Below are 22,665 nucleotides of genomic sequence, written 5' to 3' on the forward strand. Positions count from 1 at the left end.
CGTCCACATGGTCTGCATTCTGAGACCCTGCACATGCAGCCACACAAGTACTGCCCTTAGTCCCCATGCTGCAAGGCCTAGGCCCTGTCTTGGCCTTCTCACTCCCCTCCTGCATCTCCTTGCCCCCAGGCCTCACGCACACAAAGGAGGGAAGCAGGCAATGAGCAGGAGACCCAAGCTGGGGAGCAGGGGAAGGGGCAGGAGTAGGACTGGGGCTGGCAATGCATGTGGGCAAAGGCAGCAGCTCTGTGACGGCCCCAGTGGTACTCACCAATTGGCTTCCCCGTGTGAATGTCAATGATAAAGCCAGGGGCCTGGTTCCCACAAAGGATCTGGTACTCAGCTGAAAGGGAAAGGACAGGGTTATACAGGACGCCCAGAAAACAGACCGGGACAAAGTCAGTATGAGGGACCCTGGGGCACAGAGCACCCAGGGGGTGAAACCCTACACCCAGGGATGGAGCTGACAGATGAGGAGACCACTGAGACAGCAGGAAACACCTATCTCCATGCCAGCAGGTTACCCACTGCAGGGCTGGGACCTTTCACAATCTCCCCCTGACACACACCGTCCTCCCCTCCCTTGCATATAGCACATTCACACACTGCACAGCTTAGAACCACAGAGACCCCACCCCCGTGTGCTGGGACTCCAAGGCCATCCCCCCACATTGCACCCCTCACTCATGTCCTGGGACTCCAGGGCCACCCCCACACACTGCACACACCCCACACCCCAGGCTGCACACACAGCATGGCCTGAGATGGTTGCATGGTCTCCTGCTCCACAGCGGCTCTCGGTATCGTCCATCGTCGGATTTCTGCCGTCGCCAAGCCCCTGCTGCGGGGAGCACACTGCCCTGCACGCCCCAGGGGAGGTGATGCTGTAACTCACTCCCTGTATCAGGGCTGTTCTCTTGGCACAGCTGTCAACTGGGACCAGGATGATCCTGTGCCCCGTGACACCAGGGGGTGGCCAGACGCAGAGTGTCCAGAGGGACAGAGGGGGGAGCAGCTGTAACCCGAGAGACTCCCGCAGCCAGACCCTTCTCCAGGGTGCAGGTGACTCACAGCTGGCAGGGGTGGGGCAGGGCTCGCAGGGCTTGTTCCAGGCCTTGCCGATGTTGTAGGAGCAGCAGCACATCTTCTTGGTCATGTTGAAGGAGAGCTCGTTCTCACAGGTGTCGTTGTAGTTGCGGTAGCACACACTCTTCCTCATGTCTGCAAAGGGGACACAGATCAGGTCATGCCGCTCCCGGGGTGGCCGGCTGCGCCTCAGGTACCTCACCCACCGGAGTGGGTGCAGGGGCGGGGGCCATTGCCTGAGAACAGCTATCCCGTAACACCTGGCCCCTTGCTAGTCCCTGGCACCACAGTCCTTGGCTGCCCAATGATCATCCCTACCCTGAAGAGAGGGAAACAATCCCAGAGACATGGCACCTGGCCTGGGTTCCCCAAGAGAGCCAGCTGCAGAGATGGGAGCAGAGCCCAGCTTGCCTCTGTGCCAGCCTCAGGGCAGGGGTGCTGGGAGTGAGCCCAGGCCTCCCTGCAGAGAGTAGCACAGCGGGCAGCAGCAACCCCAGCACACAGCCCTGGCCAGGTCCCTTGGGCCCTGTGGAACCATCACTGGGAGCAGAGTCAGGAGCAGCCTGTGGTCTTGCTGCAGATGCCTGAGAGCCCCTGACAGGGACAAGGAGCCCCTGGCCCAGAAATGCACATCTGAACATGTGCCCCCTCCCCCACTTTGTGTCTCTGCTCAGCTCCCAGCAAGGAGTGACTGTGGCCTGCGAGGCAGGAGGACTGCGGGGAGCAATGCCCGGCCAGACCCTCACCCCCTTGCCACTCTCTGCAGGCACCTGGTCACCCTCCCAGCACCACGGCAGGCAGGCTGAGCTCAGCCCCACGTACAGAGGGCAAGGGGAGGGGAAATGATGCACCCAAGGTCTTGCAGTGAGTGATTGGCAGAGAACCCAGCAGTCCTGACTCCCAGCTCCTGCTCTAACCACATTACCTGCTCTCTTGTCACCATGTTGCCTGCAGTGAATGAGTAAAGCCGACAGGGCCCCTCGACATTCCCAGCCAGCTCCCTCCCAGCCCCCTCCCTGCCTGGCTGGAGACGGCACCGTACCCATGCAGTTGTTTCCTCCATTGACCTGCATGTACTCAGGGGGGCACACACAGGTGTAGTTGCCCAGGGTGTTGTAGCAAGTCCCAGGGCCGCAGATCCCGATGTGGGCAGAGCACTCGTCAATATCTACCAAAAGCAACGACAAGATTATACCTGCACGCACAAGACGGGGGGCAGGTCTGGTAGAGGGTGGGGAGACAGGTCTGGCACAGGGCAGAGGGGCAGGAAGGTCTGGCACAGGGCAGAGGGCAGGTTTGGCACAGGGTGAGGGGCAGGTTTGGCACAGGGTGGGGGGCAGGTCTGGCACAGGGCGGGGGGCAAGTTTGGCACAGGGTGGGGGGCAAGTTTGGCACAGGACGGGAGACAGGTTTGGAATAGGGCAGGGGAGCAGGTCTGGCACGGGGCAGGGGGGCAAGTGTGGCACAGGGACGGGGGGCACATCTGGCACAGAGTGGGGGGACAGGTTTGGCACAGGGTGGGGGCGCAGGTCTGGCACAGGGCAGGGGGCAGGTCTGGCACAGGGCAGGGGGCAGGTCTGGCACAGGATGGGTGGAAGGGACATTGCCAAGGCCACCCCGAAGGCAGGGGCCCCCAGAGACATCAGCCCCACTCTGTTGGGAGTGCTGGGAATGGAGCCCCACAGAAGGGGCTGGTTCCTTTGTCCCGCACCCCAAAGGGAAGGAGGGATCCTCCCCAGCAAGCTCGGGGCTGGGCCTGGGGCATCTGGGGAAGGAAAGAAGGGATCAGAGCAAAGGGCCAGTCGCGTGGCTGCGTCTTGTGAGTTGCTACCAGCCACACATCACATCAGGACAAGGGCAGGGATGTCGGCCTGCTCCGAAGCAGGCCCTGAGCAAAGCACAGCCGGGCACACACATGCACACACACGCACAAACAGCCCTATGCACACACACATCCCCCCACACACACAGAGACAGGCACACACATGCACATGTACCCATATAGACATGCACACCTCTAGGCATGCACACCCCCTATGTGTACACAGCTCCACACATACACACACCCTCCCACATGCATGTGCACACACACACGCACATGTGCACACACTCAGAAATGCACATCTCTATGCATGCGCACATCCCCACATGTGTGCACACACTCCCCACTCATGCATGCATCCCCTCACATGTACACACACGCAGATACTCTCCCGCATACATGTGCACACACACTCTCCCGCACAAACATGTACACACACACAGACACACTCCCACACACACATGTACACAGACACACAGATACACTCTCCTGCACACACGTATGCACACACACACACTCTCCCCCACACGCAGCAGCACGGTACCTTCACAGATGCGTGTGTCCTCGTTGAGGTAGTAGCCTAGGGGGCACTCGCACTGGAAGCTGCCAAAAGTGTTCACACAGTTGCCCCCCTGGCAGAGGCCTGGTAGCTCCTGGCACTCATCAATATCTGTGAATGGAGAGCGACAGGGAAGCACTCGACCCCGCGACCAAGTCCTGGCAGCCCCCGAGGCAGGGTTCCCCAGTGCGCGCTGTCTGCACACAGTCACAGCTCACACCCACTGCTTTGGGTGCCAATCAGCACCTGAGTGCAGCGGAGCTGGCGGCTGCAAGGCTCAGGCTGAGGGGCACAGACTCGTCACATGTCACATGGTGCAGAAGGGCCAGAAGCTGTCAGCTGGCCTCAGCCTGTGGGCAGAGGAAGGGGCGTGGCGGGGAGGGAGTGTGCCTCCTGCTGGGGAAGGGATAGCACAGGGGTTTGAGCATTAGCCTGCTAAACCCAGGGTTGTGAGTTCAATCCTTGAGGGGGCTATTTAGGGATCTGGGGCAAAAACTGGGGATTGGTCCTGCTTTGAGCAGGGGGTTGGACTAGATACCTCCTGAGGTCCCTTCCAACCCTGATCTTCTATGATTCTCAGGGCCATGAAACCTGAGGATGTGCTTTCCCTGGAATGGGCGGGGACATGTGGGTGCCAGTTCTGCTTACCCTCCAGGATGACTGTGATGGGGTTGGGCCTGAAGCCTTCTCCTCCGGGGCACAGGGTCTTGTACTCCGCTGCAGGGAGAGAGTCAGTTACTGGGTGGCACTGAATTGCACTGAGTGGCTCCCCGTGGAGAAACGAGCCAGAACGCAGGGAAAGAGACAGGCCGTGAGGGCCAAAGTGCCCCAGGTCCAGGCCAGAGCAGCCCAACCCAGCCTCTCGCACTCTGTCCTGGCCTGTCCCATGCCTGCCCAGCCCCCAGCCCAGCTCATCACACCCTGATCCAGAGCCATGCTCCCAGGAGAAAGGAACAACCAAAGGTAGGAGAATGGATAATAAGAGGAAATATAGTGGGAGATCTTAATTTTCCAGATAGTGATTACAGGACAAATGCTACTAGTAAGAGTAGGGCCCAGATATTCCCGGATGTGATAGCTGACAGATTTTTTCACCAAATAGTCACTGAACCAACAAGAGGCCATGCCATGTTACATTTAGCATTGGTAAATAGTGAGATAGAAGAACTGTTTGTTGAGGACAATTTTGGTTTGAGTGATCATGAGTTAATTTAGTTTAAATTACACAGAAGACTAAACAAAAATAGATCTGCAACTAGGGCCTCGATTTCAAAATGGCAAACTTAAAAAATTAAGAGAATTACTTCAGGATGTGGACTGGACAGAAGAACTCAAGTATCTAAATGTGCAGGAATCTTGGAATTACTTTAAATCAAAGTTGCAGAAATTATCTGGAGCCTGCATCCAAGCAAGGGGAAAAATTTGTAGGGAAGGGTGGCAGAGTAAGCTGGATAAACAAGCAGGTGATTAAGAGAAAGCAGAAAACCTACAAGGAATGGAAGATGAGATGGATCAGCAAGGAAAGCTACCTCTTGGAGGTCAGAAAGTATATGGAAAAGTGAGCATTGCCAATAGCCAGGCAGAGCTTGCAAAGGTAATTAAAACCAACAGTAAAAGGTTCTATAGCCATATAAATAAATAAAATAAAAAAAAACAAGGAAAGAAAAAGTGGGACTGCGAAGCACTGAGGATGGGGTGGAGATTAAAGATAATCTAGGCAAGGCCCAACACCTAAATGAATACTTTGCCTCAGTTTTTAATGAGGAGCTTAGGGGTAGTAGCAGGGTGACTAATGGAAATGAGGAAATATGGAAGTAGAAGTTACCCCCTCTGAGGTGAAAGCCAAACTCAAATGGTTTAATGGGACCAAACTGGGGGGCCTGGATAATCTCCATCCAAGAATATTAAAGGAGCTGGCACATGAAATTGCAAGCCCAATAACAAGGATTTTTAATGAATCTGTAAATTTAGCAGTCATACACTATGACTGGAGAGTTGCAAATATAGTACCTATATTTAAGAAAGAAAAAAGAAGTGATCTGGAAAACTAGAGGTCAGTTAATTTGACCTCAATTGTATGCAAGGTCTTGGAACAAATTTTGAAAGAGAAAGTAGATAAGGACAAATAGGTAAATGGTAACTGGGATAAAACATGACATAGTTTTACTAAAGATCTGTTTCTTTTGAGAAGATAACTGATTTTCCAGACAAGGAAATTCAGTAGGTCTAATCTACCAGGATTTCTGTAAAGCATTTGGTACAGTTCCACATGAGAAATTATAAATTAAACCGGAGAAGATGGGGATTAATACAAGAACCAAAAGGTGGGTAAGGAACTGGTTAAGGGGAGACTATAACGGGTCATACTGAAAAGTGAACTGTCAGGCTGGAGGGAGGTTCTAATGGAATTCCTCAGGCCTTGGGCCAAATTTATTTAACATTTTCATTAATGACCTTGGCACAAAAAGTGGGAGTGTGCTAAGAAAATTTGCGGATGACACAAAGTTGGGGGGTATTGCCAATACGGAGGAGGACTGGAATATCATACAAGAAGATCTGGATGACCTTGAAAACTGGAGTAATAGAAATGGAATGAAATTTAATAGTGCAAAGTGCAAGGTCATGCACATATAGACTAACAACAAGAATATTGGTATAAGCTGTGGACGAATCAGTTGGAAGTGACAGAGGAGGAGAAAGATCTGGCTGTATTAGCTGATCACAGGATAACAATGAGCCGCCATTGTGATGCGGCCGTGAAAAAGGCTAATGAAATCCTAGGATGCATCAGGTGAGATACAAGGCACTGGTGAGATCTCACCTGGAATAGAGTGTGCAGTTTTGGTCTCCCATGTTTAAGAGAGATGGATTCAAACTGGAACAGGTGCAGAGAAGGGCTATTCAGATGATGAGAGGAATGGAGAAAAAACAATTACTAACCTTTCTGTAAGTGTTTTTCTTCAAGATGTGTTGCACAACTCAATTCCACGGCCCGTGTTTGGGCACTTCATTGCACAGGAATTAGAAAATTTTTACTCTTACTGTTACTCATCATGGTGGCCCGAGCGCCCTCTGCTGTCGTGTGCATATTGCACAGGCATAAAGGGCTGAGCTGCCCCAACCTCCCTCAGCTCCTTTCTACTGAAGCAACTCCAATGGAGAAGGGAGGGAGGATGGGTCGTGGAATGGACATGTGCAATACATCTTGAAGAACAACAGTTATGGCAAGGATAGTGACCGTTTTTTATTCTTCAAGTGATTGCCCGTGCCCATTCCATAGCAGGTGACTCACAAGCAGTCCGCTCCAGAGGTGAGTTCAGAGTCTATTTGAACAGGGACCGGGGGACCACTTGTCCATCATCTCTAGATTGTTGAGAGATTGTGTAGTGAGAGGCAAACATGTGACTGATGACCAGGTTACTGCTTTGCAAATGTCTAATTTGAGCCAGAAATGCTGCAGAGGTCACTTGGGATCTAGTCAAATGAGCTAATACACTATCTGGTGGCTTCACGTTAGCCAACTGGTAACACCAGTGAATACAACTGGATACCATGATGAAAACCTCTGTGTGGAAACTGGACTGCCCTTCAGTCTCTCTGCAAATGCAATAAACTGTTGAGACGAAGACCTGAAATTTGTAGTCCATTCCAGATAAATGCTAACACTCTTATAACGTTGAGTGTTTGCAGTGTCTCCTCTCCCTTACCACCAGGAAGTTTGGGAAGATCAGAAAGCAAACTTCCTAGGTTTGTATGAAAACTGGAGACCAGTTCTGTAGAAATACTTGGATGGGATGATGGTAGACTTTATCTACGTAAAAAAACAGTACATGGTTATGGAGGGGCTGATACTAACGCTCTCAACTCCCCATCTCTTCTGGCTGATGTAATAGCTACTGAAAATGCTATCTTTGTTGAAAGGTGCAACAGAGAGCAGGTCGCTAGAGGCTCACAGGGGGACCTGTAAACTTTGCTCCATGACGGAGTTGGATTCCATATGCATGCAAACGGTCTGTCCTATCCCTTTCAAACTCCTGGGGCCGTCGAGTTGGGGAAAAGGAAGCAGTTATCTGCAGAGGATGGAATGCTGGTACAGCTATAAGACAAACTCTGATCCACCCAATCACCAATCCTTGCTGTTTCAGACACAAAAGAGAGTCCAGCAAATGTGGAATAGAAGCTAGAATAGCTCTCCACCTTGACCAGGCAGAAAACCTCTTCCACTTCACAAGGTAAATTTCCTTGCTGATGGTTTTCTCCTATTCAGCAGTGTCCCCAGCCCCTCTCTGGAGCAGGACTCCTCTGCCGATGGGAAAGGATAAGCCTGTAAGTCCAGAGCAAGGCTTTGCATTGTATGTGGCAGAAAGGCCCTTTGTCACCAGCACCAGTACCAGATAAATTCTGTTGTCTCTGTTGGAGACAGGCCTGCCTTGGCTACGTTGATCAGGAGGCTGAGCGCAATGAAGGTGGACCGGATTACATGAATGCTGGACACCCCTGAGACCTCTGATCAGCCAGGTGGCCAGGTAAGGGAGTACCTGGATCCCTAAGCTCCAGAGGAAAGCTGCTACCACCACCATATGCTCCGTAGAAACACAAGGGGCAGCTAAGTCACTGAAGGGCTGTGAACTGCTCATGGCAGCTGCTGACAGTGAATCTCAGAAATTTTCTGTGGCGCTGATGAATCGCCACGTGAAAGTGGGCATCCTTCAAGCTGTGAGCAGCATACCAGTCCCCTGGCTCCAGGGCAGGAATAATGGAAGCTAGAGTGACCATCTGGAATTTTGATTTTTTTCAGGAACTTGTTTAATTGCCTTAGATCTAAAATTAGGACTTTTTTCCCCAATTCTTCCTGATCCTGAAGGAAAAAGGGGGTTTGCCTTCAGGATCAGGAAGTATTGGGAGAAAAACCCCTTTCCCCTGAAAAAAGGAGGGACCTCCTAGATAGCTCCTCCGAGGACCTCTGGCAGTAATACTATCTCATGAGAGGGCTCCCTACAGAGGGATGGGTAGGGGGAATAGGGCTAGAAATACATTGGAGTATATATCCCGCTTTCACCATGCTTAGAACCCACCGATCTCTTGTGGTGTGGGCCCAAGCATGACAGACATGGGAAATTAAAAAAGAAAAAGCCAGCCCTCTGGGAACTGGTCTTCTCTCGCTCTGCCTGCTCTTCCCATGGGCTCTCAGAAGATGCTGCCTGCCTTGAAAAACTGGCGGCTGGGAAGCTGAGGGAGGTGGTGGTGGTTTGTAACCTCTGCTCCTTCTCCTTGGCAGGTGTTGGAGCAAACCCCTGAAGCTCCATGGAGCAAACCCCTGAAAATGCTGGAACTGATGAGGATGGAACGCCTTCCACCTCACTGCTGGGGTGGAAATGCCCGGGGATTTCAGGGCTGCTCTAGAGTCTTTGAGACTGCAGAGTCTTGTCCCTTGTTTCTGAGGAGAGTGTCAGCCCTTCCAAAGGGAAGTCCTGGACTGTCTGTGTCTATTGCACCTCCGGAGGAAGGCCACCTAGGACGAGCACTACCACATGGTCACAGTGCTGCCACATGCTGTGTGCTGCAGAGTCTGCTGCATTGAGACCTGCCTGCAGAGCCGTTCTGGTGACCAAACTGCTCTCCTCTACTAAAGACTTGAACTCCTGCTTCACCTCATCTGAGAGCTTGTCTTTGAACCGCATGCCACTGGGTGAAATCCTGGCACCTAAGCAAAGCTTGCTAGTTTGCAATGCAAAGTTGAAGGTGCTCCATTTCTTTTCATTGGCTACTGGCACTACAAGGGAGCCTGGAGAAGAATGGCTATATGGTCCTCTAACTCTGGGAGGGGACACTGTACCATCTCTCCCAGCTTTCTGCAGTCAGAGGCAGAGAAGCCAAGGTCTGCCAGAGGACAGCTAAGATAGCCTCATTTATCAGGAGAGCAGTTCTTGCTGGAGCCACAGATCTCAGAATAAGGAGTACTTGTGACACCTTATAGACTAACAAATTTATTTGGGCATAAGCTTTTGTGGGCTAAACCCACTTCATCAGATGCATGCAGTGGAAAATACATTAGGAAGAGAGAGATATATATATACACAGAGAACATAAAAAATGCCATACCAACTCTAACAAGACTAATCAATTAAGGTGAGCTATTCTCAGCAGGAGAAAAAAAACTTTTGTAGTGATAATCAGGATGTCCCATTTCAAACAGTAACAAGAAGGTGTGAGTAACAGTAGGGGAAAAATTAGCATGGGGAAATAGTTTTTAGTTTGTGTAATGACTCATCCACTCCCAGTCTTTATTCAAGACTAATTTAATGGTGTCCAGTTTGCAAATTAATTCCAGTTCTGCAGAATAAAGACTGGGAGTGGATGAGTTATATAATATAAATTCACTATATTTTGAATATGATTACCCTGTAAGGTATTTACCATCCTGATTTTACAGAGGTGATTCTTTTTACCTTTTCTTATACTAAAATTCTTCTTGTAAGAAATTGAATGCTTTTTTCATTGTTCTTAAGATCCAAAGGTTTGGGTTTGTGATCATCTATGCAAATTGGTGAAGATTTTTTATCAAGCCTTCCCCAAGCAGGGGGGTGCAAGGTTTTGGCGAGGATTTTGGGGGAAAGACGTTTCCAAACAACGTTTTCCCATTAAACCCGGACGTTTGGTGGTGGCAGTGGAAGTCCTAGGGCAAAGGGTAAAATAGTTTGTACCTTGGGGAAGTTTTAACCTAAGCTGGTAAAAGTAAGCTTAGGAGGTTTTCATGCAGGTCCCCACATCTGTACCCTAGAGTTCAGAGTGGGGAAGGAACCTTGACACCTTCCTTAGACGTTTTTAAGGTCAGGCTTGACAAAGCCCTGGCTGGGATGATTTAGTTGGGGATTGGTCCTGCTTTGAGCAGGGGGTTGGACTAGATACCACCTGAGGTCCCTTCCAACCCTGAGGTTCTATGATTCTATGATTCTACCACTCTGAAACAGATCTCAGAATGTCGCCAGCTTGTGGGATTTTTCCTGGGCCTCCTCTGGGTGGATGTCTAGGCATAACCATCCTCCTCAACAGCTTTGGATGAGTCTTAACATCATGAGGAGGTGGAGGAACAGGCTCCATCACAATTGCCTTGCCAGGGGATGAAGAAGAGGATGCTATTGCTATCCTGGTCCAGGCTGTTTGTGGCAGGTATCCCGACTCTGCCTGTGCCGGGCTCGGTGCCAACACCAGGGTGTTTGCAGTGTCAATGCTCCTGACGCTGAGTAGATGGAGCCAGATGAGGAGGCTGCAGAGGGCGGAAGCCTCACGCATTCCAAAAGGGTCACTGATACAGCCCCAGTCCCCAACTATGTGTAGCTCAAAGGTCCCTTCGATCAGTCCCCCGGTGGTAGCGAGGCTCAGAGCAGGGCAGGCAGGTGGCATACTCCTGATCATGAGACTGGCTAGGCTGGAACACACAGGATCCTACTGCAGAGTTTGATAAGGAAGAAGATTCTTGTGACTACGGCGATGCTGTACCTGCCGGCAGTGTGAAGGAGGCTCTGACTCTGAAGGAAAAGGAGCTGAGGAGATCATCCATGGCTTTCTATGGCCTTGCTGGTATGCTGATGGCAAGAGGTGATGGGGCGACATGGGCAGAGCTGACGGCAGTGCCTTGGGCCCCAGTGCCAGGCAAGAGGGGAGATACGATCGCTCTCGATAAATAAACCGGAGGGATAAACACCAAGAGGTGGCGGAGTTCTTTAAGTTAAGGGCCAACGTTGGCACAAGAACAAATGTCTATAAACTGATCATCAGCAAGTTTGGGCTCGAAGTTCAATGAAGGTTTTTAACCAGCACAGGAGGAACAACCTTCCACGGGGAATAGGCTTCCCAAATAGCCTACCTTGGCTCAAGACTGAGCGGGATACGTTCATGGAGGAGATGGTCTGAGGGGCCTGCCTACAACATCATGTAGCCCATCCGCGACTGCTACTAGCAAATATCCCCAATGGCTGGTGACGGGATGCTGGAGGGAACGGGCTCTGAGTTACTACAGAGATTCTTTTCCCAGGTGTCTGGCTCGTGGGTCTTGCCCACATGATCATGGTCCAACTGATCACCATATTTGGGGGCAGGTCTGATTGGCAGAGATCCTGATGCTTTTTCACCTCCTGGGCCCAGGTCACTTGGAGATTTGAACTAGAGTAAATGGTGAATTCTCTTTAAATCAAAATTTGAGGACACCAGTTACTCAGCCAGAGTTCTGGGTCTATTACAGCAGTGGGTGGGGGACGTTCTGTGGCCTGCAAAGTGCCAGAGGTCAGACTAGACGATCAGGATGGTACTGCCTGGTCTAAAAGTCTCTGTCCCACCTGCACTCAGCCCTCAGCTTATCCCACCCTCCCTGATACAGAGCGATGCACCCAGGCCCCACCTGTCCACCTGACCCCACACCATGCAGTGATGCAACCCATACCCCTGCCCCCGATTCCCCATGTCCCAGGTCCCACCTGTCCCTGCCCTTTGGAGCAGAGCAGAGTGCTAATCCCACTGCATGTGAGATTCACCCCAGAGCACTTCTCCTACTCACTTGTGTTGGCTGGAGGGCAGAGCTCACAGGGGTTCCCCCAAGCACGGCCCAGTGAGCAGCAGCAGGAGGCCCGAGTGACGCCCACCCCGATTTCAGCACTGCATGAGATTCCACCGTCCCCGCGGTCCTGAGTGTCTAGGAAACAGTTCCCGACGCGGGTGTCTGCACAGGGAGGGTAGAAAGGAGACAGTGAGCCAGGGGTGAGCAAAGCCCCCCATGCCGCCGCAGCTGGCAGAGAGGGAGGGGCTCAGCAGACCTTGGCAGCAATGGGGGAAGCCTCTTGCAATGGCCCAGGACCCGCCCCTCCTGATAACAGCAGAGTTCCCCTCATCTGCCACCATCACCACAGTGCTGCAAAGCTCGCCTGCTTTCCCCAGTCTGTCACTCTGGCCCAGCCCCACAAAGGGGCATAGCACCCAGCAAACTGCAGGAACACCCATGCCCCATAATGCTGAGTTAGGCACCCAGGTCCCTGGACAATGCATAGGGAGAGCATTCACAAAAATCCCCCTGGATTCACAAAAGCCAGCCTGCTAGGGAGCCTGCTGAGCTAGCCAGAGGAAGATCCTGATGCCGGGGGTGTGCTAAGCCCTGCTCCTCCCATGGAGTTCAGTAAGTCCAGGCTGCAGGGAGATGCTAGCTCTGCCAGTGAGCCACAGGCGGGAGCCCTCTCCTGGAGGCTGGTGACTTAGCGCCTGACGGGACTGCAGCTGGGAGGGCTGATTCCCGGCACGGCCGAGAGACCTGCGCTGGCTCGGCTCAAGCTAGCACACTACAAGTGTGGACGCTGCAGCCCGGGGGTGGTTCCAGCTGTCTCCTGAGTCCAGGCCACCTCAGGTGGCCAGCCCAAGCCATTGCCTGTGCCACAATGTCCATGCTGCTGTTTTCAGTGGGCTAGCTCGGGCTGCTCATCCAGTGCTGGGAAGCCCCTCCCAGCTGCAGTGTGGCCGTATCTGTCGTTTCTAGCAAGACAGAGCGAGGTGCCCGCCTAGCCTCACACAGACCAGCTGGGGGAAGTGGGAGGAGGCAGCCCTGGGAGCCTGTAGCCCAGTGGCTGATCCCACAGGGTGGGGAGAGGAGATCTGAGAAGGGGTCCCCCACCTCCCAGTGCACTGACCACTGAGCTGTGGTACAGCCCGCGAGTCTCCCGCAATCGTGCCTGTCAAAGTTGTTCCACTTTAATTAAATAATCAACTAATTAACATGAACTGGGCCAGAGAAAGACTCTGTGATGCTGTGTTTAGGGCCCCCGCCTGAGGGGTGGGAGACCCCGTTCAAATCCCTTCTCCCCATGAGGCAGAGGGGGAATTAAACCCAGGTCTGCCCCATCCTGGGTGTGTGCTGCCCCATCACTGGGCTCAAGGCGGTAAGGGAGATTCCTGCCCCTCCCCCACAATTGGTTCTTGTGGAGTTAGGTGACCCTCGAGTACACCTGCCAGAGCGACCCTATGGGTATGATAGGCACAGGAGCCCTATCTCCCTGGTCTGTGGATTGCGCTGGGGCTTAGAAGGCAGGTAGCACCCAAGCACCTAGAGGGAGGCAGCTGTGCGCATGCCCAGAGGCAGGAACAGTGCAAAGTGGGGTCAGGGCAGCTGAGCAGGGTCTGTGGGTCACAGCGCAGGGTGGGGGTCGAGGTCAGGGTCTGTGGGTCACAGTGCAGGGTCGGGGCAGCTGAGCAAGGTCTGTGGGGGTCACAGACTAATCATGGTCTGGGGGTCGGGGTCCGGGTCTGTGGGTCACAGCGCAGGGTGGGGATCGGGGTCTGGGTCTGTGGGTCACAGCGCAGGGTGGGGGTCGGGGTCAGGGTCTTTGGGTCACAGCGCAGGGTGGGGGTCGGGGTCAGGGTCTGTGGGTCACAATGCAGGGTCAGGGCAGCTGAGCAGGGTCTGTGGGTCACAGACTAATCATGGTCTGGGGGTCGGGGTCAGGGTCTGTGGGTCACAGCACAGGGTGGGGGTCGGGGTCCGGGTCTGTGGGTCACAGAGCAGGGTGGGGGTCAGGGTCTGTGGGTCACAGAGCAGGGTGGGGGTTGGGGTCCGGGTCTGTGGGTCACAGCGCAGGGTGGGGTTCAGGGTCCGGGTCTGTGGGTCACAGCGCAGGGTGGGGGTCGGGGTCCGGGTCAGGGTCTGTGGGTCACAGCGCAGGATGGGAGTCGGGGTCCAGGTCTGTGGGTCACAGCGCAGGGTGGGGGTCGGGGTCCGGGTCAGGGTCTGTGGGTCACAGCGCAGGGTGGGGGTCGGGGTCCGGGTCAGGGTCTGTGGGTCACAGCACAGGATGGGGGTCGGGGTCCAGGTCTGTGGGTCACAGCGCAGGGTGGGGGTCGGGGTCCGGGTCAGGGTCTGTGGGTCACAGCGCAGGGTGGGGGTCGGGGTCCAGGTCTGTGGGTCACAGCGCAGGGTGGGGGTCGGGGTCCGGGTCAGGGTCTGTGGGTCACAGCGCAGGGTGGGGGTTGGGGTCCGGGTCAGGGTCTGTGGGTCACAGCGCAGGGTTGGGGTCGGGGTCTGGGCCAGGGTCTGTGGGTCACAGCGCAGGATGGGGGTCGGAGTCCAGGTCTGTGGGTCACAGAGCAGGGTGGGGGTCGGGGTCCGGGTCAGGGTCTGTGGGTCACAGCGCAGGGTGGGGTTTAGGGTCTGGGTCTGTGGATCACAGCGCAGGGTGGGGGTCGGGGTCCGGGTCAGGATCTGTGGGTCACAGCGCAGGATGGGAGTCGGGGTCCAGGTCTGTGGGTCACAGCGCAGGGTGGGGGTCGGGGTCCGGGTCAGGGTCTGTGGGTCACAGCGCAGGGTGGGGGTCGGGGTCCGGGTCAGGGTCTGTGGGTCACAGAGCAGGGTGGGGGTCGGGGTCCGGGTCTGTGGGTCACAGCGCAGGGTGGGGGTCCAGGTCTGTGGGTCACAGCGCAGGGTGGGGGTCGGGGTCCGGGTCAGGGTCTGTGGGTCACAGCGCAGGGTGGGGGTCGGGGTCCAGGTCTGTGGGTCACAGCGCAGGGTGGGGGTCGGGGTCCGGGTCTGTGGGTCACAGCGCAGGGTGGGGGTCGGGGTCCGGGTCAGGGTCTGTGGGTCACAGCGCAGGGTGGGGGTTGGAGTCCGGGTCAGGGTCTGTGGGTCACAGCGCAGGGTTGGGGTCGGGGTCCGGGCCAGGGTCTGTGGGTCACAGCGCAGGGTGGGGGTCGGGGTCCAGGTCTGTGGGTCACAGCGCAGGGTGGGGGTCGGGGTCCGGGTCAGGGTCTGTGGGTCACAGCGCAGGGTGGGGGTCGGGGTCCGGGTCAGGGTCTGTGGGTCACAGCGCAGGGTGGGGGTCCAGGTCTGTGGGTCACAGCGCAGGGTGGGGGTCGGGGTCCAGGTCAGGGTCTGTGGGTCACAGCGCAGGGTGAGGGTCGGGGTCCGGGTCAGGGTCTGTGGGTCACAGCGCAGGGTGGGGGTTGGAGTCCGGGTCAGGGTCTGTGGGTCACAGCGCAGGGTGGGGGTTGGAGTCCGGGTCAGGGTCTGTGGGTCACAGCGCAGGGTTGGGGTCGGGGTCCGGGCCAGGGTCTGTGGGTCACAGCGCAGGGTGGGGGTCGGGGTCCAGGTCTGTGGGTCACAGCGCAGGGTGGGGGTCGGGGTCCGGGTCAGGGTCTGTGGGTCACAGCGCAGGGTGGGGGTCGGGGTCCGGGTCAGGGTCTGTGGGTCACAGCGCAGGGTGGGGGTCCAGGTCTGTGGGTCACAGCGCAGGGTGGGGGTCGGGGTCCAGGTCAGGGTCTGTGGGTCACAGCGCAGGGTGAGGGTCGGGGTCCGGGTCAGGGTCTGTGGGTCACAGCGCAGGGTGGGGGTTGGAGTCCGGGTCAGGGTCTGTGGGTCACAGCGCAGGGTGGGGTTTAGGGTCCGGGTCTGTGGGTCACAGCGCAGGGTGGGGGTCGGGGTCCGGGTCAGGGTCTGTGGGTCACAGCGCAGGATGGGAGTCGGGGTCCAGGTCTGTGGATCACAGCGCAGGGTGGGGGTCGGGGTCCAGGTCAGGGTCTGTGGGTCACAGAGCAGGGTGGGGGTCGGGGTCCGGGTCAGGGTCTGTGGGTCACAGTGCAGGGTGGGGGTCGGGGTCCGGGTCAGGGTCTGTGGGTCACAGCGCAGGGTGGGGGTTGGGGTCCGGGTCAGGGTCTGTGGGTCACAGCGCAGGGTGGGGGTCCAGGTCTGTGGGTCACAGTGCAGGGTGGGGGTTGGGGTCCGGGTCAGGGTCTGTGGGTCACAGCGCAGGGTGGGTGTCCAGGTCTGTGGGTCACAGCGCAGGATGGGGGTCGGGGTCAGGGTCAGGGTCTGTGGGTCACAGCGCAGGGTGGGGGTCGGGGTCCGGGTCAGGGTCTGTGGGTCACAGAGCAGGGTGGGGGTTGGGGTCCAGGTCTGTGGGTCACATTCACAGCCTCAGAGCTTAAAGTGCAACAGATGCGGAGACAGGTAACCTGGGGAAACTCCCTCTGATTGGCTGCCTTCCCCACTGCCCTGCCTCCTGAGTCAGAGCAGCCAATCAGGGCTGCCGAAGGAGGCAGGTGGTACTCTCCCTGCATTCCCAGGGGCCGACAGGAGGGCTGGGGGAGGAGGGAGCAGAAAGAGCCGAGCAACTCAAAGTGGCTCCTCTGGCCCCTCATCCACACTCCTGTGAACAGTGACGATCCCCCACCCCCGCCGCCACACCCACCATGTGTGTCACTGACCAGGGCTGTGAGGACCCAGGTGTGAGCAGACGGTGCTGGGGGCTGTGGAGGGAACCAGCTATCAAGAAAAGGACATTGAGTTAACCTGTGGAACTCACTGCCTCTAGTCTCCTGGAGGCCAAAGTCTGACGAGAACTGAAAGCAGGATTAGCACTTTGCCTGGAGAACAAGTCCCCCCGTTACACTGGACAAGACAGAAACCTCAAGGGCATGAGCCAACCACGAGAGTCTGGGGCCAGAGAGAAACTCCCCTCTGGGCAGGTTCTGCAGCTCTCCTGTCTCTACCAGTGAACGGGGCTGAGTGAACCCTGGACAGGCTGGTTCAGCCTGGGAGTGGGGACAGGGGACGCAGTGGCGGGGCTACTCTGCTGGAAGCTGCACTCACCCACGCAGCCCACTCCTGTGGGGTTCAGCTCGAAGTCCTGGGGGCAGTTGCACAGATAGCTGCCCGGGGTGTTGACGCACAGCCCGTTGATGCAGTTCACGGGGTCTGCGCACTCGTTGATGTCTGCAGGGACGGGAACGGGTCAGTATCAGGAGCATCATTCATCACCAAGGAACCCTCAGCGATCACGCGTTAGGAGGGCGAGCATTCTCACGCCCCCAGGTGAGGAGAGACAGCCCCTCGCCTCCCCGACCTCTGCCAGGGCTCAGACCTCAGGATCAGTCGAACAACAGGCGCTCTACTGAAGGCACTGCAGGGTCATTGGCACCTGGCCCTGGTTAGACCGAGCCCTACCCAGGGCAAACATGGAGCCCGCTCCCGGTCAGCTCCCGGGTGCCAGGCTCCCCCCCAGGGCTGGGATCACTTCGTCCCCTGCAGGTGACCCCAGGACACTGACCAGGGAAGGTCTCAGAGAACCGATCCCCAAGGGACCCTCTGCCCCAGGCGCAGGCCCCAGCTACCTGTGCAGTTGCCTCCACTCCTGTCGAGCTCATAGCCGTCATCACAGGCGCAGCGGAACATCCCAGGCAGGTTCTGGCAGCTCCCGAAGACGCAGATGTTCTGGAAGGTGCATTCATCGATGTCTGCCGGGGAGACAGAGCTGGGCGCATCAGACCTAGCTGGGCTCAGGGGCCAGCGGAGCAGCTTCCCCACTGCCCAACATGTGACAGCAACAACAGGCCAGGCTGGATTCCTGCCAGCCAGGATCGACTAGCCGTTCCCCCAGGGAGCTCTCCTCCAGGACACTTCTCTGGTGCACCAGGAGATGCTGCCCCAGGGGATCTCTGTGTGAGGGGAAGGGCCGGGCGCCTGCCCAGGGGGATCTCCGTGTGAGGGGAAGGGCCGGGCGCCTGCCCCGGGGGATCTCCATGTGAAGGGAAGGGCCGGGCGCCTGCCCCGGGGGATCTCCGTGTGAAGGGAAGGGCCGGACTCCTGCCCAGGGGGATCTCCGTGTGAGGGGAAGGGCAGGACTCCTACCCCGGGGAATCTCCTTGTGAGGGGAAGGGCCAGACTCCTGCCCCGGGGGATCTCCGTGTGAGGGGAAGGGCTGGGCGCCTGCCCGGGGGGATCTCTGTGTGAGACGAAGGGCCGGGCGCCTGCCCGGGGGGATCTCCGTGTGAAGGGAAGGGCCGGACTCCTGCCCAGGGGGATCTCCGTGTGAGGGGAAGGGCAGGACTCCTACCCCGGGGAATCTCCTTGTGAGGGGAAGGGCCAGACTCCTGCCCCGGGGGATCTCCGTGTGAGGGGAAGGGCTGGGCGCCTGCCCGGGGGGATCTCTGTGTGAGGGGAAGGGCCGGGCGCCTGCCCAGGGGGATCTCCATGTGAGGGGAAGGGCCGGGCGCCTGCCCAGGGGGATCTCCGTGTGAGGGGAAGGGCCGGGCGCCTGCCCCAGGGGATCTCCGTGTGAGGGGAAGGGCCGGGCGCCTGCCCCAGGGGATCTCCGTATGAGGGGAAGGGCAGGACTCCTGCCCCCGGGGATCTCCATGTGAGGGGAAAGGCAGGGCGCCTGCCCCGGGGGGATCTCCGTGTGAGGGGAAGGGCCGGGCGCCTGCCCGGGGCGATCTCCGTGTGAGGGGAAGGGCCGGGCGCCTGCCCGGGGGGATCTCCGTGTGAGGGGAAGGGCCGGGCGCCTGCCCAAGGGGATCTCCGTGTGAGGGGAAGGGCAGGACTCCTAGCCCAGGAGGATCTCTGTGTGAGGGGAAGTGCTGGGAGCCTGCCCCAGGGGATCTCCGTGTGAGGGGAAGGGCCGGGCGCCTGCCCGGGGGGATCTCCGTGTGAGGGGAAGGGCCGGGCGCCTGCCCGGGGGGATCTCCGTGTGAGGGGAAGGGCCGGGCGCCTGCCCCAGGGGATCTCCGTGTGAGGGGAAGGGCAGGACTCCTAGCCCAGGAGGATCTCTGTGTGAGGGGAAGTGCTGGGCGCCTGCCCCAGGGGATCTCCGTGTGAGGGGAAGGGCCGGGCGCCTGCCCGGGCCGATCTCTGGTCTCAGCAGATGTCACAGGCTCACCGAGGAGCTGCTAAGCAGTGGCAGAGGAGCAGACAGCCAGAGCAGTGCAGTGGTCCGAGGTCTGCAGTCCAGCTGCGGCCAAGGGTGCTGTGGGGTGGGCTGGGCGTGATGTCTGAGCCACTCTCACAGGGCAGGAATTTGGGTGGTTCCTCGCACTCCCTGGAAAGAGGCCTCGGCCTTCCTGAGCCCACGACACCAGACGTCAGCTCCCTGGCTCCTCAGCTGCCTGGCTGGAGCCGGTGACTGGAGCGTTCGTGTGCTCCCTGGGGTGGCGGCATGCCAGGGCCCTGCACTGGGCAGCAGCGTGGCATGAAGGACCTGGCTGTGTTGGGGCAGCATAGAAAAGCTGGGCAGTGCCGTGCTGCAGGAGCCGTGCTCTTACCCTGGCAGGCCCTGCTGTCCTCCGTGGGGTTGAAGCCCATCTCGCACTCGCAGCGGTAGCCCCCGGGCGCGTTCAGGCACTGCCCGTTCTCACACAGGTTCACGTTGTCTGCACACTCGTCCACGTCTGCAGGAGAGGTCACCAGCACATCAACACAACAGTGGGAAGAAGGCCAGAGCCTCCACCCCGCCCAGGGAAACTCCCAGGAGCCGCCACAATCTTGTGCCCCCTTCCCCCGCCTCACGGGCAGCTGGAGGAGGCTCCACAGGAGAGGAAAGGAAACTAGGTACTGTTGAGGGGTTCCCAAAAGCACCTGCAAGAGATGCATGCTTTCGGGAGGGCTCCCCAACCTAGAGCAGGTTACCCATCCCCCACAGGCACGAAGGCAGGAGACCTTGCAGCTAGTGATGGGACAGCTCTCGGTATACCCTTAGCATGGGGAGCTGGCCAGAGTGCTCCCACCGGTAAGGGTGGGTGGAAATGGGGGGATCCCATGGGTGACGGAGCGGGTGGGGTGTGGGGGAATTCCATGAGTAACCGAGCAGGTGGGGGTGGGGGGATCCCATGGGTAACCAAGCGTGTGGGGATGGAAGGCTCCCAAGAGTAAACCAGCAGATGGGGATCCCATGTGTAACTCAATGGGTGGGGGTGGGGGGATCCCATGGTACCCAGGCTGATGGGGATGGGGGGATCCCATGGGCAACCAGGCAGGTGAGGAGGGGGAGGATCCCAAGAGTAAACCAGCAGATAGGGATGGGGGGATCCCATGGCTAACTCAATGGGTGGGGCTGGGGAGATCCCATGAGTAACCGAGTGGGTGGGGGGGTGAGGGGATCCCATGGGCAACCAGGCGGGCGAGGATGGGGAGGATCCCATGGGTAACCCAGCAGATGGGGATGGGAGGATCCCATGGGTAACCCAGTGGGTGGGGATGGGGGGATCCCATGGGTAACTGAACAGGATGGGTACGATTTGGGGAATGTCTGGCTATCAATCAGGGTTTGCATCCCAGAGGATGGGGGCTGGCGAGAGAGGGGAGGGTCTCTCTACCCTATCTCTGCATCCCCCACAGTAGCCGGGGAATGATCAATTGCTCCCCACAGCTGGGGTAGACTGGAGCAATCCTAGGTGGGCGTCAGGCCCCTCACTCTGTCTCAGTGTCCGGACACCCTGTACCTGAGCAGGAGAAGCCGTCGCCGGAGAAGCCCTCTCGGCAGGCGCAGCGGTAGGAGCCGGGTGTGTTCACGCAATTGGCGTTCAGGTTGCACTTGTGCTCTTCAGTGGCACATTCGTCCAGGTCTGTGGGGAGAAGCACAGTGAGAGGATTGCTTGTATCCGGGTCTGAGCCCGGGGACAGCACAGGGTTACAGGCTGGGGTCTGAGCACCTGGGCTGGGCTTCAGCCTCCTGGCTCCCCATCCCCAACTGGTGAACATGGGGACACCCAGACGGATAGCATAGCTCCACACACCTATACACTGCGTGTGAGACACTCAAACACACGCACACACACATGCTGCCTGAGACACTGACACGTGTATACAGACGCACACACTGCCTGTGAGCCACCCACCCACCCACACTGACACACACACTGCCTGTGAGCCACACTGACACACACACTGCCCATCACACACACACACACAGAGCCTGTGAGACACTGACACACACACACTGCCTGTGACACCCTGGCACACACACACAGTGACACACACACTGCCCGTGAGCAACACACACCGACACACACACACTGACACATACACTGCCGGTGAGACACTGACACACACACACACTGCCTGGGACACTGACATATATGTACACACATTGCCCATATCAACACTGTGACGTTGTACTCTATATGATTTTATGAAAAATGCTAATGAGTGTGGATATAATGTAACTGGAATATGCTTCATGCAAAAGGTTACTTGTAAGGTATCATTACAAAGAATATAATCTACTGAGTGTGGTCATCCTATTTGTATAAATGTATCACTCTTGTATCTGAAACTAGAAATATAAAATATAACTCTGAGGTCCTATTATAGTTATGCAAAGTGTGGGCCATTAATGGTGGTTTGGAATCTTGATGGCTCCCATCAACCAGGACAATTGATTAAGGATGGCTCTGTTTGCTTGCAGACCTTCCTGTGAGCATAGGTGCCAACTTCTCCTGGTGCTGGTGAGTGCTTGCGCCCCCCCCGGCCTGCCCCGACTCCACCCCTGCCCCACCCCTTCCCGCCCCTGCCCCACTCCCATTTCAACCCCTTCCCTAAATCCCCACCCCAGCCCTGCCTCTTCCCTGCCTCCTCCCCTGAGTGCGCCATATTCCCGCTCCTCCCCCTCCCTCCCACAGCTTGTTATGCCGCGAAACAGCTGTTTCGCAATGGCAAGCGCTTGGAGGAGAAGCGGGGATTGCGTGCTCAGAGGAGGAGACGGAGGTGGAGGTGAGCTGGGGCAGGGGGAGCGGGGTGCTTAGCTTCCGGTGGGTGCAGAGCACCCACCAATTTTTCCCTGTGGGTGCTCCAGCCCCCGAGCACCCACAGAGTCGGTGCCTATGCCTGTGAGTCAGGCTGGGAGGAATGAGGGCTTGAAATCTTATAGTGACATGTGATCATGTCACCTGAACTGAAATCCATCTTTAACCTGATGCTTTTCCATTTAGAAGGAGGGGAGGGAACCCAGAGAGGGACAAAGAATTCCTGCCTTATGCAAAAGATATATAAGGGGGTAGAACAGAACAAAGGCGACTGTAATCATGAGAAATTCCCTAGCTATCACCTGAGCTGGAACAAGGGCTGTACTGGGGAAAGGTTTGGGCCCAGACTAGGAAGGCATCCAGTCTGTGATAGAAGCTTATTGAAACATCTGAGGGTGAAGTTTTATCTGTATTCGGTTTTCTTACTGTATTAGCCATAGACTTGCGTGTTTTGTTTTATTTTGCTTGGTAATTCACTTTGTTCTGTCTGTTATTACTTGGAACCACTTAAATCCTACTTTCTGTAGTTAATAAAATCACTTTTTACTTATTAATTAACCCAGAGTATGTATTAATACCTGGGGGAGGGGGGCAAACAGCTGTGTATATCCCTCTATCAGTGTTATAGAGGGCGAACAGTTTATGAGTTTACCCT

The 22,665-nt window shown here is 56.8% G+C and overlaps 1 protein-coding gene across 1 annotated transcript in view; it reads right to left on the reverse strand.

Moving 5' to 3' along the window:
* The window catches only part of FBN3 (fibrillin 3), a 285,607-nt gene that overhangs the window by 45,724 nt on the left and 217,218 nt on the right, over positions 1–22,665 (reverse strand). Inside the window, exons 33-42 of the mRNA XM_038384214.2 lie at positions 20,709–20,831; positions 19,533–19,658; positions 17,607–17,729; positions 17,086–17,208; positions 12,022–12,183; positions 4,116–4,184; positions 3,453–3,578; positions 2,129–2,254; positions 1,072–1,221; positions 272–343 (exon numbers count right to left, since the gene is read on the reverse strand). Coding sequence (XP_038240142.1) covers positions 272–343; positions 1,072–1,221; positions 2,129–2,254; positions 3,453–3,578; positions 4,116–4,184; positions 12,022–12,183; positions 17,086–17,208; positions 17,607–17,729; positions 19,533–19,658; positions 20,709–20,831 — 1,200 coding nt within the window. The remainder of the gene's footprint in view (positions 1–271; positions 344–1,071; positions 1,222–2,128; positions 2,255–3,452; positions 3,579–4,115; positions 4,185–12,021; positions 12,184–17,085; positions 17,209–17,606; positions 17,730–19,532; positions 19,659–20,708; positions 20,832–22,665) is intronic.

This window comes from Dermochelys coriacea, chromosome 25, assembly GCF_009764565.3.
Source record: "Dermochelys coriacea isolate rDerCor1 chromosome 25, rDerCor1.pri.v4, whole genome shotgun sequence".
Lineage (NCBI taxonomy): Eukaryota > Metazoa > Chordata > Testudines > Dermochelyidae > Dermochelys > Dermochelys coriacea.